A 17,456-nucleotide genomic window follows, 5' to 3' on the forward strand; every position below is an offset into this window, starting at 1 on the left:
ATGAATGATTTAAAAGGTTCTAGCCAACTAATAATGGTATAACTCATAAAGAAGAACTTTGCTTAAAAGGGACTACAGTATATATACAGTATATATACAGTATATATATGTATGAAAAAGACTAAAACAAACAGAGAATTAAAGACATTAATCACAGCTCCATTTAAAGGTTATCTCCATAAAATGTTTAGTAATAAAGCACATGTTATCTTTTTGGGACAGGGCTGCCACTGTAAATAAAGAAATACAGATGAAAGAGCCGTAAACCACTTAAGATATACATGTCCCTCCATGTCACCGTATGTTTAATATTTTGTTCTACCGACAAATGGTAAAATCTTGTCTTGACCTTCTTCTGCATCTTTGTGAGGTCTGCAGGCACCCCAACCGTCTAGACTGATCTGCAGACTATCTGGCCCCTGACTGATGCTGAATACTCCATACTGTCAGACAGCAGCACAGGCCACAGCGTGAGGATTCTGAATGAAAAGGCTGTTCTGATGAAATACATATTTTTATCGTTTCCATGAGCTTATAATTATTTTTGGTCAGAATAAAAATGAGAAAAGGAATAAGAAATATATGAAGAAGGATCCTTTGTTCTGGAATTTTCTCATGAAAGGGTGTTTTCTTCAGTAGCTGACCCACATTCCAATAAATCTAAAATGAAAGAATTAAATACCATTGGGAATTAATATCATCAACCTTTAGTCAAGAAATATTACAGGTTGTTAAGCCAAACATCAATTGAGTTTTAAACAAAGTGCACATATGTTATTATTATTTGCAGGAAGTAAAGCCAGTAGAAATCATTTTTCATTCAGAGAAATGTACAGCAAAGTCTACATAATAACTGAAAATAATAAAGACGTTACATTAGTACAAACTGTATTCACTATGTCTCAGCTACAACAAGTAGCAATGGTGTATGGGCACTAAATAAGTAATTATATTACGTAAGCCCGCATGAGAGACAGCCATGGTACTGAAAAATGGCATTGCCTAAACTTAATCACATTAACAAAAAATAGTTCATTGGGTATATGCAAATGCAAATCTAAAGTAGCATGTAACCATGATAACATTCTTACAGCACATTTAACTTGATAAATCCAGTAAATGGCATTGTTTATGCATAATAAACACATGTTTCAATACTCCTGTTGTAGTCCCCTTGTTCAATATGAACTTCACAATTTCCTTGTGTGCTGTTTGTGCACTTAGGAAAGAGCGCCCTCTTTCAGTCAAAAACATTATTACCATTTAGTAAGGAGCCTGCAGGGGGTTACCGTACAGGGACAGGCAGGAAAACATATGTATATACATTTGATAAATATGTATTTACTGATGGCACTAAAATGGTTTGCTCAATATAAATATATAAAATAAAATATTATATAGTTTAACGTATAAATAGGCTTACCAGTAACATTTACCAATATTGATTTTATACTTCCCAAGTGCAAGATATAGTGGAAGTTTTAGGCAAAATCTACAAATACATTTCGTCAAAGACCAGAAATCCAATTCATAAAAGCATACATGTCTGACAACTGTAATAGTAATACATGTATACTAACACATTCCTTATCTAGGACCAGAGTAAGTGTAAGTTGTTTTTTACAAAATGAAAAATCATACTGTACAATCCCCTATAAAAACACTTTGCTTCCCCAAACAGATGGCAGATGGAAACCCCCAGTGCAATAATCTAAAGATTCATACCATCTTCGAATAGGCTTGTTTTGGTGTCGCCTCAGTCTTCCAATCAGAAGTGGTGCCTCCTCCAGTTGAGAGAGTGCCTCCTCTTCCTCTTCCTGTGGCCCTGCTCCCTCTTCTCGGGCCAAGGGAAGCCGCCGTCAGCGCTTCTGGCCACCTCGTCGTACTCGTCACTGTCAGAGTCCTCCTCGGCGACGGGGAAGGCTCTGTCAGGATACACCTCCCTCAGCTTGGAGCTGAAGAAAGACTCCAGGCTGCGGCCTGCCTGGGCCACCTCAGAGTCCGGCTGAAGGAGCACCCCAAGCCACAGAGAGAGAGAGAGAGAGAGAGAGAGAGAGAGAGAGAGAGAGAGAGAAAAAGAGAGAGAAAAAGAGAGAGAAAAAGAGAGAGAAAAAGAGAGAGAAAAAGAGAGAGAAAAAGAGAGAGAAAAAGAGAGAGAAAAAGAGAGAGAAAGGGGGGGGGGAGATAGAGGAAGGAGGGAGTGAGAAAGAGGACGAAAAAGAAATCTCCAGTTCAACACACATCTTCACAGTGTTGAGAAGTGAGAAGGTGGATGCAAATTCATGATATTTATGAACATGCAGTACGACTCTCTCCCTTACATAGTTGAACTTGGCGCAGTTCCTGAACATGAGGGTGACATCGGCTACAAACTCCTCTGGGGAGTAGTAGTGACGGGTGTTGCCCTTGCTCAGCTTGGCTCGGATCACAGACAGGTCCATGGGCCGCTTGATGATCTGGTAGTAGTGCCGAGCCTTAGCAAACAGAATCACTGCATTTACCAGACCAATCTAGCCAGATCAGTATCTATCGTTAAACCTGAATAAAACATAACTCTAAAATATGAATGAATGCTACTAGAAAAAGCACTTGTTTTCTAGAAAACAAAGAGGGTATTCACTTACCAACGGACTAACTGGCTCGTGGAAGGGAGCACTGAGGATGTTGCTGAAGATCAACAGAGTGAGCCTCTCACATTTCTGCACAGGGCAAGACAACAATGATTTGATTACCACCAGAGGCCATCAATGCGTCCAGAAACAGTAACACTGTCTACAATCAATACAGCCTGCTTGATATTACCGACTGGCCGTGACTATCGATGGAGACTAAACCTAAGATGATGAAGAGAGACAACAGTTGGATCAGTCACAACAGAACCTACTCTCTGGTCGGATGCCTTCAGACCGTGTTGCTGTCCAGCCTTCCCTGTCTGTTCCCCGGAAAGCCTCTGGTTCTCACAGTCATACTCCACCTCTGGCTGCTGGATGTCTCTGCACAGCGTACACATCCAGTCGCCCCTGAGGAGGAGATCCAGGGGGTTAGGCACAGCTACAGAGCCTCTGTCCCCGGCCACTGTGCTGAAGTAACATCGGGGAGTTCAAACGAGAAAGCCTAATTGTAGTTTCTGTTGATGAGCACTGCTCATAAGGTACAAGCAAGGCATGCATTTACTGTACAGCGTGACCCCGGGGGGTCTGAGGAGAGAGGGAGGAGCTCACGTGGGGAAGCTGAGAAGAGAGGGGACGTGGCAGGTCAGGTGGAAGACCTTGGGACAGCGGTCACAGCACAGCAGGTCCCCCCCAATCAGACACACAGCACAGAAGTCCTCACTCTCCATTTCCTCTGGATCAGCCCCAGGCAGGGCCTCTCCAGCCCCTTCAGAACCAGGGTCTGAACCCTGGGCCCTCTGGCCTGGACATATCGGGGACTTCCGAGCCGGACCGGAGCCTAGTGGGACTGGATCGGCTGTGGAGGAGTCTGGGTCTGACTCCAGGTCTGGCCCACCCTCTGCAGAGCTCTGTGACTCCAGGTCTGGCCCACCCTCTCGAGAGCTCTGTGACTCCAGGTCTGGCCCACCCTCTGCAGAGCTCTGTGACTCCAGGTCTGGCCCACCCTCTCGAGAGCTCTGTGACTCCAGGTCTGGCCCACCCTCTGCAGAGCTCTGTGACTCCAGGTCTGGCCCACCCTCTCGAGAGCTCTGTGACTCCAGGTCTGGCCCACCCTCTCGAGAGCTCTGTGACTCCGGGGGCAGGTCAGACTCCATGTCCTCGGAGTCTGTTTCTGGACGCGGGTCAGACTGGAGACCAGGATCAGGGTCCAGCTGGAGGTCAGATTCGGCATCGGCGTCTGTTTCGACATCGGCGTCCAGCTCCTCTCCCATCTCAACAGGTTCAGATTCTCCACTGGGCCCTGAGCCCCCAGCTCCTTCAGAGTCTCCATCTGCCTCCGACCCTCCAGCGGCCTCCAGGTCCTCCCCAGCCACGGACTCCTGGTTGGCCTCGGAGGAAGACTCTGGCTGTGGGTCCGATTCAGCATCAGGCTCTGAATCTGCTTCAATCTCTGACACTGACCTGGGGTCTGAGTCTGTGTCAAGGTCAGGAGAGGGGCACAGTGGAGGTGAGGGTTCAGGATCGGTGGACAGGGTTGATGGATGTTCATGAGTGGGACTGCGTCTCCCAGCGTCTCTGGATGCAGCAGTGGCTGGGGGTGTGAGAGGCTGGCTGGGGGTGTGGTTCTGGGTGTAAGGCGGGGTTAAAAGGGACAGGTTAGCCCTCATGGGCCCTCGCTTGGACATTCCCTGCAGACAAATAACGACACACTTAAGAGGTTAGATCATTTACTTCAGACTTTATATTTTTTGCCGTTTATTCATTTAGCAAATGTTACATTTCTATGAGGTGTGGGTTCATAGAAAGCACATTGAGCATATTGTGAACATATTTTTTCCCAGCAGCTTATCCACTCAGCTTACCTTATCTCTTCCCAAATGTCTTCATTTTAATGTTTTATCTTGATTTGGGAGTTGTATTTACAAGACCTGCTAACCACTAAACCATTTCACTGATTTGCACCGGTGCTGACTCCTTAAGGACTTCAAGATGGCATCTGAAAAAGCTTGTCATCCTCAACTAAAATCTCAATCTCTACCACTGATCCCTTGCCTGCTGGGTTCAACATCAATTTTTTTCTAAGAGGAGACTTCAACAGAAACACACTGAGGCTTACCTGGGCCAGGCGTTCCCTCCACGCCCTCGGAGCCAGGGCAGGCCCACTACTATCCATCCCACTAGCAGGGAGAGGGTCACTCTGGCGCCGCCCCTGTGGTGGGAGTCGTGACACCAGGACTTTGAGCCGTTCCAAGCACACTACCGGAACCTTCGGGCTCCCAGAATCCCTCGGGGCTTCCTGCTCACTTCTGAGGTAAACCAACGGGATAGAGGGCCTCACTTCTGAGGTAAACCAACAGGATAGAGGGCCTCACTTCTGAGGTAAACCAACGGGATAGAGGGCCTCACTTCTGAGGTAAACCAACAGGACAGAGGGGCTCACTTCTGAGGTAAACCAACAGGACAGAGGGGCTCACTTCTGAGGTAAACCAACAGGACAGAGGGGCTCACTTCTGAGGTAAACCAACAGGATAGAGGTCCTCACTTCTGAGGTAAACCAACAGGATAGAGGGGCTCACTTCTGAGGTAAACCAACAGTATAGAGGGCCTCACTTCTGAGGTAAACCAACAGTATAGAGGGCTTCACTTCAGAGGTAAACCAACAGTATAGAGGGCCTTACTTCTGAGGTAAACCAACAGGACAGAGGGGCTCATATCTAGCTTTGTCATGTCAGCTTGATGAGTGAGAGGTCAGTAGTGTTATGCCGAACGTACCTGCTATCTAGGCTTCTCCTTGATATCCTGTATTTTTCTTTGATCTCATATCCGGTCTCTTCATTGGCATAGGCATACACATTATCTGATGAAGAGAAGAAACAGAGAAGATGAACTTGTTCAAGTCAGCTACATAATAAAGGAAGACAGATTCTTTGTGTCTGTAAATACTATCCCCCATCAACGACAGGAATAACTCCATATTGAAGGGTCTATTAAGAACAATGGTTTAATACAGCATTGCTGTCCAATACCTGGCTCCGTCTTGTAGGAGGTCAGAGGGGACAGACGCAGGGGAGGCTGGCCTCTGGAGAGGGGCGGGGCTCGGCCCGTTTCCTTGCCAACAGAGCGGATCACTCCATCAGACACCCTACTTGGTCGGGGGTCCCCGTACCCAAACTGAGACAGTGAACAAGACAGCCCATCAGCCACACAGCAACTCAAGATCACTAAGCTTACCAAACTAGCTGGAGACAGAAACAACACGTTGGTTCCAGGCATCGTACAAACAGTATGTAACTGATAAAAGGATTAATTCATCCAACAAGGTAATACAGTTGGAATGCAGGGGAAAGGAAAGGTAAAAAAACAACAACAAAAAAACTATCAATCTGTCAACAACTATTGAGACTGATTTTACGCAGCAAAGCTGGCAGCTGAGCTGAATGTGTTCTCTGGAGTGTAACAGACACCGTGCATCAGCTCTGCCTTTAGTCAGTGACTTTACCCTGGGCGAAGCTTTTCCCCTGCCATGTGGATAACTAAACCAACGTGCTATGATTCAGAGCCAACCCCTTTGCTCAGCGCCACTCCAATGGGCTCTGATGAAATGCAATGCAAAACTTCTCAAGCCACAGTTTGAATGCACTTTTATCTGACATATTGTATTAGATACAGCTCTGCGGATTTCCTTTTACGAGCTCGCGTTCTGTCGTTGTGGGCGAACCGTCGGGGCTGTATAGTGCAGTACCTGCTCTAATGGGGCTGTAATTGCATTGCAATGGTAGTCTCTCTAAAAGGCTCTCAGCATTACTGTGTAAAGAGGCTGACATGTAAATAATAGCATGTCTGCAAGTGGTCGCTGTATGTAGACAGACTGCAGAGTTTCAGGTTCGGCATTGGTTAAAGTGACAGTCTCCATGCCAACAGGCTCCGTTCCTGTGTGAGCAGGGCCATACCGTCATGAAAGGGAGTACCTGGTCCGACAGGCGTGCCCGATCTGCTGTTGACGTTCGCGGGCCGTGGGTGGACCCCGGAGGCCTGTCTGTGGAGAGGGTGCTGGAGCGGCCTGACAGATCTGCCGGGGTGCTCTGGGAGCGGATCTTCCTCTTCCCACACACCAAGCTGAGGCTGGGGCTGAGGCTGGGGCCGGGGCTGGGGCCGAGGCTAGGGCCGGGGCTGGGGCTGGATCCTGGTCTGCTCTGCATGTTATCCCCAGAGCCATGGGCCATCAGCACTGACATCTCCAGTGAGGTGGATCTCTGTCAGAACACAAACACATCCGCTCTCTGAGTCTCGGCTCCACTGCCGAGGTTTAGCCAAGAATTCAGCGGTGTCACTCAATACAAGCAGTAGACGCGACGACACATGCCATAGCAACAGGGGAGACGACAGTGTGAGAAGTGCTCAAGAATAACCTTGAGTATCCAAACCCACATTCGCCGAGGAGGTAGCTGCCGGTTAGGATCCTTGGTGCATCAGATTCAAACCCAACACGGCACAAAGACCGTTGAGCTGCAGCCCACACACAACCACACACCAACCAATACACCGTCACTCTGCCGATAACCAAAGAGTTAGTTACAACACCAATTACTGTATGCAAATCCTCTGTCAGGGTGCGAGGTGGGTTGCTTTGAATACGCAGCACTAGCACATTACAGATTAGGTTTCTCTCTCTCTCTTTCTCTCACACACACACACACACACACACACAATCCTTTTCTGTCCTTTCCCTCCTCCTCATCATTTCATTGATGCGAGAAGTTCTCTGCAGAACAGACCCAAGCAACTATGTCGCTGGCTGCACGCCTGTCGGCCACACACCTGAAATCAGCCGCATTCTGTGTGTTTTCAGCTCCCCCTCCCACTGCCTCACCTCTCCTCCCCTCCCGCACGCAGCCCTTCCTTTCTAACTCTCTCTCCTTCCCGAAGTGCACCACACGCCGTGCCAGATTCAGACCATCTGACACGGAGCATGTGCTCATAATTACCAGGCGATTAGAACACTTACCTGCTCCGTGCCCCTAAGGAGAGGTATAGAACAGTCTAAATGTGGAGAAAAGGACCATAATCTCCCTCTTGGAAACGAGGGCAGAGGGGGGGACGACGACAGGAGGATCTCGGAGAGAGGGACGCAGCCCAGAAATCAAACTGCCAGCTCCCACAATTCCCTGAGTGTCTCATTAATACCAGGTTAAGTACACATGCAGCTACATCCCGGTGCTTTTTCTCCGCTCGCTTTCACACAGTGTGACTGGGAAAACGTGCAAATCATTTGTCTTCATGTGTTGTGATCATGCTCCAGGAGTACTTTTTGATGGGTGATTATTCGGTTGCTCAAAGTACTGACATCAAGAGCACTAATAATAAACAGTGCTGTCTCTTTTTTTAGCGCTCCTCCTTGTCGAGGTTTTCATCATACAAAGTAGTGTGGGCTCTGATTGTGTTGGTGGAGCTCTTTCTGTTCCATCAGCCGCCCTTCATATGGAAGCCAATCAGTTTTCTTTTGCACCATCTGTTTCTTAGAGGAGCTGTCAACTGCTGTGACTGATCATTTCGGCATAAACAGAGATAATGCCAGCCATCTTTCAATATCCCATGTATGTTGATTTATAAAGGAGCGACTGTCTGTCTCCCAGAGCAAGGGTGAAAAAACGGTGCATGTGTGTGTGTGCGTGTGTGTGTGTTTGTGTGTTAACAGCACCTTGTGGTCTAACGCCTCTAACGCCCCATATGAATGTTGATGATAAGGTTTATGACACCAGAAACGTTCTAACGCATGTGAAACCAAAGGGAAGATATTCGGAGGGACGTGTAGGACGGATCAAAGGTCAAACAAGCAGAAACACGTCTTCGCTGATTAAGAAACGCTCGAGGAAAATCCATAACGCTGTCAAAGACATTCTCTTACAGTGGGGAATGGGAGACACAGCTGGGGGTCAGCTGGTAGACTCACCCTGCCATCTCTCTCCAGGTGTGTCCTGTAGTCTCTGGGCTGCTGTGGAGGTCTGGGCTCCTGCAGCCCAGCCTGCTGTCTCTCTGGGGGAGTCTGGTCCCCCAGCTCTCTTCCCAGCCCTGGGAGTCCAGCTGCCGGCTCCCTGCTCTCCTCCTGGTTCTCCTCCACCATCAGCTCTCTATCCCCGCCTGCTGGCAGGCTGTGGAGCTCGCCTCTGCTGGCTTTCTCGGCCTGAACCTCCCTGGTGCCCTCTGCAGATGCCTGAGTCTTGGGCTGGGTTTGAACCCGGGTGTGGGCCTGGCGGTCTGGGGGATGCTCCGTCAAAGGCTGGGGGGAGTCCGACTGCGGCACAGTGGAAGGGGACGGGGCCGGGGAGACATTCCTGGAGCTGAGCTGAGCTGCAGGCTCGGCGGTCGAGGGAGGGGATGCAGCCGATGGAGGGGGGCACTGCAGCGAGGAGGGAGGCATGGATGGTGGGCTGTCAGGACCCCAGCACCTCTGGAGCAGCGGGGGGCTGCTGAGGGTGGACTGGGCACACCTGGCAGGGTAGAGGCCGGCTTCTCGCTGGGGTTTCTCCGGCTGCAGGGCAGGCTGGGGGGGGAGGCAGTGGAGGCAGCACATCTGGGGCTGGTAACAGGCCTGGTAGGCACAGCCCTGGTCACGCCCACTACGACACACAGGGGGCAGGGCCATGCAGGTGATAGGCTGAGGCCTAAGAATACTGGGACAGGCCACACCCTCAGAGTAGGAGTGACTGCCTCCCTCCACGGACAGCTGACCTACGCGGCGAAAAGAGACACTTGATGTCAAAAAGAGCACAGTGGAGCTCGACTTCTCAAATAACGCATTTCACCCATTTATCAATGTTTGTCATTGATCTGCTGAATATGGTCACCTAACGATGACATCTGCTTGGTCCAGTAGCTGGCATCCCAGTTGAACTTGATCTTGACAGGGACCCAGGCGTCTGGGTGATGTGTGGGCTCCAACAGGCGCTGCATCTGAAGAGAGATCTGGAAGAAGAAAGAATCAAATAAAGAGGGTCAGGGGTCAGATTGCTGAGCGGTTAGGGAATCGGGCTATTACAGTAATCAGAAGGTTGTCGGTTTGATTCCCGGCCGTGCCAATTGTCGTTGTGTCCTTGGGGCAAGGCACTTCACCCTACTTGCCTCGGGGGAATGTCCCTGTACTTACTGTAAGTCGCTCTGGATAAGAGCTTCTGTTAAATGACTAAATGTAATGTAAAGGCCTCTGGTGTGACTGCCTCTAAAGGTCCAACTCAAGCGGCCACTCACAACAATATACAATCATTAAGCATTTAATATCATCAAGTGATCATTACAGCCACAATCTCTCTTTCCCCTGTCTCATTTCTCCACAGGCAGCGGTCTATTTTTAGAGGCTGACCCCCCTCGCCCCCCCCCCCCCCACCGGCCTACCAGCTCTCTGCTGAAGAGCAGGGGGTTCCTGCGGTGGTGAGCCGTTGCCCAGGTTACAAAGTTCTGCACGTGATCCAGCTGGCCGCACATCTCTATCGCCCCCTGCAGTTGGTCCTCCAGACGCCGCTGGAAGTCTTCCGAGACCTTCTGCTCAGGGGGAGCGGGGAGACAGAAACATGCACATGGGTCTGGGTAATTGCCGGCATGCCAAGTCGTGGATGGATAGAGGGCTAATCAATGGCTCGTTTATTTCCCAGATTTCATTGCTCGGGATCTGGCCCTGAGTGCTTGTGACAGGTCATTATTGCTTCTCCATCGCTTGCTTTCAGGCCTGATTAGATCATGTTTGGAGCACTCCCTGACTCGGAGCGTGTACATTCATGGTCAGCTACACACTGGAGATGAATACCCCAGGAAACATTCTCAGAGAGAGAGAGAGAGAGAGAGAGAGAGAGAGAGAGAGAGAGAGAGAGAGAGAGAGAGAGAGAGAGAGAGAGAGAGAGAGAGAGAGAGAGACACAGAAGAAGGAACATGAAAAAGAGAGCAAGGGAGAGACAATGAGACAATAAAAAAGAAAGAAAGAAGGAGAGAAAGAAGGAAAGAAAGAGGGGAAATAATTACCTCTAGTTGCTCTATTAATAGGTTGGCCCGTTTGTTCAGCTCATTCATCATAATCATCTTTGCCATTTTAATCTGGTTCTCTGCCTTCCTCTGAGTGATCTTTACACTGTGCAGCCTGTGAATAGGAGGAGAGACAGAAAATGACAATCTGAATGCTGACAGAGAGATCAAAACAGCTGAGATTTGGATGTACAATGGATTCATTTCATTTGGGAAGCGGAAAAAGCTACAGTGCTATGGCCACAGCGGAGCCACATACATCATTAGAAAAATGCCTCTTTGATCCTTGTGTATGACAAGTCATTCAAATCAGCACCTGCTGACGTCTCAAAGCCTCCTCAGCTCACCTGTCCTCGATCTGCTTGGCTGAGTTCTCGACTGCAGCTCTCCTCTCTTCCACCTGGGCCATCAGACTCTCAAACAGCCACTGCTGGTCCTGCAAGGCCTTCCCAACATGCACCAACCTTGGCACACCCAGAACAAACAGAGTCAGGTCATGCCGATGAACACCACAGTGAACACGTCAGCATACTTTAGTAAGTAAACAAGTAAATAGGAAGTCAACAAGTCAGACAGTGCATCGTCATTAAAAATCATCTCCATGGGAAGTACTGACTTTAGCTCGGAACAACTGTTCCGGAACATCACGGGGAAACAATAGCATATGCTCTGAATAGGAATGAGGCAGGCCAGGGATGTGCAGAAGGCGCAGTGCATCCACAGTGTGTGTCTGGGAGCAGGAGGGCTGGACCCACAGCTACCCCGTCTCCTCAGTGCCCTTGTGTCGTGTCGGAGGACTGACCTGTGGTTCTTGTGAGAGGACAGGTGACAGCTGCTGCAGCACAGAAGGTCACACGACTCACAGAACAATTCCAAGGGCTCCTGTCTGTGAGATGGGCACATGAGGAGGGAGCGAGGACAGGAGCCAGACCCTAAATGGAGAAAGAGCAGGGGAGGGAGAGAGGGAGGGAGAGAGGGGAAGAGGGAGAGAGGGAGAGAGGGAGAGAGGGAGAGAGAGAGAGAGAGAGAGAGAGAGAGAGAGAGAGAGAGAGAGAGAGGGAGGGGGTGTGAAAAAGAAACAAAAGGAGGTGGGAAAAAGACACTGAACATTAATTGTGACTAAAGGCATGACTTTCAATTCACACTCAGACGTAAAGGTGTGGTAACCAAGGACACAAAAGCATAGCTGATTAAAACGTGAAGTAACTTGGTTACTGAGTTTTTATCACGCAATTACATTGAATACCAAACATCTCGGCTTTAGTTGTGGATGGATACAGTGTATCTGATATCTCCCTGAGTCAGACAGCATTATCTTCATTAACATCTATTTTAGGGTGGAGAACATGACACCCTTGAAATCTTGCAAATCTTGCAGGAGCTTATGAGGGTCTCATTTTTCTCCCGGATTAGCAGATAGAAGCGGGGCAGCACTGATCTTTGATCAACACCAGATTTGTGGGTCTGCAAGACCAGTGTCAGTCTAGATTACCGGCCGAGCCTGACTGGCTTTTGAAGAAAGAAAGAAAGAAAGAAAGAAAGAAAGAAAGAAAGAAAGAAAGAAAGAAAGAAAGAAAGAAAGAAAGAAAGAAAGAAAGAAAGAAAGAAAGAAAGAAAGAAAGAAAGAAAGAAAGAAAGAAAGAAAGAAAAAGAAAGAAAAGAGAAGAAGCGTCTCCACTGCACTGAGATAGGAGCAATATTATTGTCAGGCAACACATTCCCTTTCATGTGTGCATGTATAAACGGCCCCATGAAAATTGGAGTATCGATTCTCTGTTTGTTAACAGTTCCTGCCCCATGCACATAAAAAGCCTGAAGTCAGATCATGCGTCGTTATGATGCAGAACATGGTGTGAGCCTTGTGAACAAAGGTAATTGTTGATCCTCATAACCCCATCATTATTGTTTTGGTATTGACCCCCCAGTCTCCTCCTCCTCATCCTCAGTGGTTGTGTCGTGACTGCATGCACTCAGAGGAAGATCTGCTATTAACAAGGGTCAGGCCTGACTGAGATGTGTGGAGTTTGTTTGTTCTATATTTAGACTGGATGCAAAGCTCTCACAGTAAAGAGAGCAGGAAACCGGTGGAGGTTGCAGCTTGAGAAGCGAAGAAACCAACCACAGAACCACGGTGTTGAGAGTTTGCAACTACCCCCCCCCCCCCCACACACACACACACACACAACACACTCCTGTTAACTACCTATTGTCAGGCTGACACGCACATAAGTAAACTCGTTTTTAACTCTGATGACGCAATGCCTCGAATGCAAAGACCGACTTCACCACTAATGAACAGGCGGCCGCATTACAGTCCAATAACACATGATTCAACTCCCCGCCGGGTAAGGCTAGTGAACACAGCCGTGCTGTTCTCTGCTGGACACCTCTCTCCTGAGAGCCCTTTGCTCACACAGGCTGTGTTCTTCAGACGGGGCCCGGTGCTACACAGCTGAGTTAAGTCTCTGAGCTGAGCTGATTGACCACATCCTGCCTTTAGTTCGGCTGTTGTCAACCACACCGCCTCTCTCAGTCTGCTGTGTTCACCGACACACAATAATAAACACACACGATATCCGACTCGCGATCTGATCCAGCTAGATTTGCAAAGGAGTCATTTCTTTATGAGCAATATGAATTTTAAGCGTGTACTAAAATCGTACCATTCCTCAAAAAAAAAAAAATATAATCTTATATTACTCTGCCAGTACCACTCTCAGAAACTGGGCCACATGATAAAAGGAGCAGTAATAAAATAAAAGGATGTGCAGGAACCATACCAAGAATCATTACAGCCATGCATAATTCATTCCCGTTCCTCTTACGGAGATCTGATTAAAAAACAAACACACAAGACATGGAAACCAAGCACCCTGGAGACAGGGAAGGGGTACCTGGCGGAGAGTGGTGCTCCCCTGGATCAGGTGGGGGCTGGGAGCTGGGGCCCCTCTGGTGGAGGTCGGGGCCTGGACACTGGGGGGCGGGCATGGGTCGTGTTGGGTGAGGGTGGAGGTCTGGACACTGGGGGGCGGGCATGGGTCGTGTTGGGTGAGGGTGGAGGTCTGGACACTGGGATGTGCCTCTCTGGTGCTGGTGCATGTCTGTGCATTGGTAGCAGAGCCACTTGTTGCAGAAGGTGCACAGACTCTGGGCAAGCCTGGGCTCAGGGCACTCTGAGCAACGCTGCAAAATACAGAGACAAGAGCAACACTATGAACACACACACACACACACATGCTAAACACAGACAGGCTGTACACACACGTGCACCCACACACAGACACCTATTACACATGCAAGGACACACACAAGCGAGCACAAACAAACACACAAAGGCACAGACTCTCCCACACCCAGTGGGACCAATTGATCCAAACATGTGGAGACATAAGTCATTTGTCATCAACACGCATTTGTGTTTTCTCTTAGTACTTTGAATGACAAATCACACCCCTTCAGAGAAGTGTCTCCGTCAATGCTCACACACTCTGTTGAATTCCGTTACGAAGACTGTCAGATGAATCAGATCAAGTTACTCAACATGAATCTAAACCCCAGTTAAAACTCTGCTTACAGTCATTATTCCTTTACAATCCTCTTTCAGGGCAGCTTTAAGAACAACAGAATGGAATGCACTTTCTAATGAGCTGAAACATGTCTGAAAGTCCCTTTTAAAGCAGCACTTTTAATTGCAACACAGCAGCATCCCTGAAAGCCATAATGAATCGCTATACTGTGTGTCAAATTATCTTTAAACGAAGGATGGGAAACATTCTATCAAACCTTGACAGTTCAGCCAGTCACAAGTCTTACATTTCTGCATGGAGAAATGAGGAAACAAACTTACCAAGCAACATACCAAGCCATGCAGAGCTGAGAGACTGTAAATACCCTGAGCCTTACTAGAACTAATAATAAAACACCTACTGTGCACAGATTCTTTCATCCTGCTCAGTTACCTGAGCGTCCTTGCAAAACACTCCAACTGAATATCTGAAGGTAATAAACGAATCCCCTTCCCAGCAGTGCCAGAGAAACGTGCAAAGAACCTCGGCAGAACCCTTCGAGAACGTTTGAAAGCGCATCTTACCTTCTCCATGTCGGTGGCAGTAGAGCCGGTGTTCTGGTGAGCGTCGGAGCGGGTACCCAGCAGAGCTGCTTTCTCTGTGGGGACGAGAGGACAGCCTAGCCTGACTAGCGCTCGCGGCAGTTCAGAACACACACACACGCACACACGCCAGCGTTTCTACCTAAAGCAGGAAGTGGCATGTGTGGCCCCCAGAGGAGATGACTTACATGACAGGCGTGTTGTGATGTGCTCCCTCCTCTCCTGGTTCATCCATGTGTAGGACTTCTCTCTGAACAACAGGAGGGGAGTGTCACTTTCAAATTCCTCCTCTACTCCACATGCTCTCCACTACCCACACCGAAGGACGAAAAACATAATCCTTTTTCTTAAATAAGCCTGTGCATAATAATTGGGAATTAGGGAGATACGATAATTATTTTTTTCTAGGGCGAAATATCCCCGGAAGCCCTTCCCAAAATACAAGGAGAGGCTGTATGACCTACAATGCTGGAAGGGTGGAATCACTGAAAACAGGAGAAAAGTGGGTTGGGCTTTAATGGGCTGGGCTGGACTATACTGGACTGGACTGGACCATGCCATGCCATGCCAAGCTGGGCTGTACTGTACTGTACTGTACTGTACTGTACTGTACTGTACTGTACTGTACTGTACTGGAATAGAATGATCTGGACTCTGCCAGGCCAGGCCATGCTGAGCCGTGCTGTGTTCTGCCATTCCGGGCTGTGCTGCCTCCCTGTGCTCTTCTTCCACATCCCTGTATCAGCACAAGGAGGGGACAGGTCCCAGTGGAGCATGGTGTGCTAACGTAGCACGCCAAAACCGGGTCAGGCTCTGATGAGCTCCAGATGAGACTAGGATACAATCCTGCTATTCCCTCTGACACTGTGAAATCAATTAAGATCTTATCACAGTGCTTCTGAGGAGAAGGGACTGCTCACACCGGAGGGAAACAAATCATCATAACTTTATTGATGGAAATCAAAAATATGTTTGGTACATGTAAGAATTATATGACTATGCTCTTAAAATACATGAAGAAATACTATATGAGGAGGAAGGAGGTGAACCTTGCCGAAGTGTGACAAATATTGTGGTGGAGAGTGAAACCAAACCGCCCCGGAGGCTAAAAACACAGACCTGGGCAGAGCCCAAATTGAGTCACTGCTGCGAACAAATCTGCCTAACAACAACCCCTGCAGCCTGACCTACAAATCTGACAACTTTCTCATCCTTGGGCGCATCACAGGGGAGCTCAGAACCATCCCACTCCCTATTGTGTGCTCAAAGACCCACTTAAAACACAATTAGTCAAACCTAGCTGACCCCGCCTCTTGTTCCGTCAGCTCTCTAACATTTGAAACCCGGGCTCTCATACAGCTCCCCCTTCCCATCCCTATTTAGCTTTTAAACCAAAAAGGATTCAGCTCCAGCGCTTACCTCTGCCAGGGTCGGCCAGCTCTCCTGCCCCGCTAAGTGAGGCAGGCGCAGGATGAAACGCAGCCCGAGAACCTGGCATCTCAAGAGATGTCACAATAATAGAAACTCCACTGGTGCTATCTCCCCTGAAAGGACACCTCTGTAACATCCATTAAGTCTGAGGTGACGATGGGGGTCTGGACCTTCTCCTTCTGCAGAAAGCAGGATTATCCTCCACCACAAAGTGGTGCTCCATTCTTACCTAGCTACCGTTTATTCATATTCATCACATTGCTAATTATCTTCACTCTCCTCCTATAGGAATGTATAAGAACAACTAAGTTTTCCCAAGAACCTGTCTGGAGACACAAATATAATCCGCATTGAATAAATGATAATAGCATATCAAAAAAACATAAAAGGTATGCATAATTTAGACCATGTGAGCACTCTCATGACTGAAGGTACTCAAGTGGACCTTGGGATGAGGCTTTGTGGCTGTGCTGTACCACGTCTGCTTGTGTACAGACATCACCACTATCCTGGGACAGAACTTTCTGGACAAATACAACTTTTCAGTTGATTCAAAATGACAAAATGATACAACTACGGCATCTAATAACTGAGTAGATCGTGTGTGAGACACAGTGCAAAGTTTTGTTGTGTTTCCTGTTACAGGAGAGGTATGCACCACTCCCTCTGTAACAGATTAGGAGCAGGGCTAGCAGAGCCACTGGGTTTCCAAACAACACCTCCATCCTGGGCCTGACGGCCGTATCTCTCCAGACAACCACAACAATAGCAAACATACACAGATAGTCTTGTGCAGTGGACAGTCCTCATTCCAAATGTATTGCAAGGAAATATTGAGAATTCTTTCCCACTAAAACTCAAACAAATGATGCTGTGCAACAGCACCACATATCCAGGATCTCAAACTAACGTTTTGGATATGATTGTATTCACAATTGGCTCCAAAAACTGACAATGACACTGACAACATAACATATAACAAATTGTATTCTATGTAAAACATAATTCCCAACAGTTTATTTGATACTGAAACATGTTATGTTTGTTTGTTAATTATTCTAAACCTTCAATATTTCAAGGAAATAAGTTAAGCCCAAAAAGGATGCAAAATGTGGAAATATCCCAATGAATTATTTCATACTGCCTGACGAGAAGCAGGTGAATCTCTGATTTTAAAATTGGATAGGAAAATTGTGGAGCTGCAGTTTATTGACGCATTCTCTGAGGCAATCAAAATGTCATTCAAAATGCATGGTATCTTTAACTGTTATTGGATTGCATAGTTTCACTATTAA

At 47.9% G+C, this 17,456-nt stretch overlaps 1 protein-coding gene across 3 annotated transcripts; it reads right to left on the reverse strand.

Moving 5' to 3' along the window:
* Window positions 1-670: 670 nt before the first annotated feature.
* On the reverse strand, window positions 671-14,857 carry trim66 (tripartite motif containing 66). Of its 3 annotated transcripts, none has more exons than XM_047042619.1 (17): window positions 14,713-14,857; window positions 13,517-13,805; window positions 11,425-11,554; window positions 10,970-11,086; window positions 10,623-10,737; window positions 10,002-10,148; window positions 9,458-9,575; window positions 8,563-9,341; window positions 6,563-6,865; window positions 5,639-5,783; window positions 5,385-5,469; window positions 4,729-4,918; window positions 3,222-4,300; window positions 2,885-3,020; window positions 2,625-2,699; window positions 2,322-2,474; window positions 671-2,005 (listed from the first exon to the last, which is right to left on the reverse strand). In XM_047042619.1, the coding sequence occupies exons 1-17, from the start codon at window positions 14,719-14,721 to the stop codon at window positions 1,769-1,771; spliced, it is 4,107 nt and encodes a 1,368-aa protein (XP_046898575.1). In that variant the 5' UTR covers window positions 14,722-14,857; the 3' UTR covers window positions 671-1,768. The 3 variants fall into 3 exon arrangements, with proteins under 3 accessions (XP_046898575.1, XP_046898577.1, XP_046898576.1); XM_047042620.1 differs by having other exon boundaries at window positions 672-2,005; window positions 6,581-6,865; XM_047042621.1 differs by lacking the exon at window positions 6,563-6,865.
* Between the last annotated feature and the right edge of the window lie 2,599 nt (window positions 14,858-17,456).

The sequence above is a fragment of the Hypomesus transpacificus genome, chromosome 19 (assembly GCF_021917145.1).
Source record: "Hypomesus transpacificus isolate Combined female chromosome 19, fHypTra1, whole genome shotgun sequence".
Classification (NCBI taxonomy): domain Eukaryota; kingdom Metazoa; phylum Chordata; class Actinopteri; order Osmeriformes; family Osmeridae; genus Hypomesus; species Hypomesus transpacificus.

What these genes read in the sequence shown, in the direction of transcription:
- trim66 (XM_047042619.1), bottom strand. An exon ending in TCTCTTCTCAGCTTCCCCAC is followed by an intron (nt 3,021 to 3,221) that starts GTGAGCTCCTCC and finishes TCTCCTCCTCAG; the next exon opens with GGGCGACTGGATGTGTACGC. An exon ending in TGAAGGCATCCGACCAGAGA is followed by an intron (nt 2,700 to 2,884) that starts GTAGGTTCTGTT and finishes TGCCCTGTGCAG; the next exon opens with AAATGTGAGAGGCTCACTCT.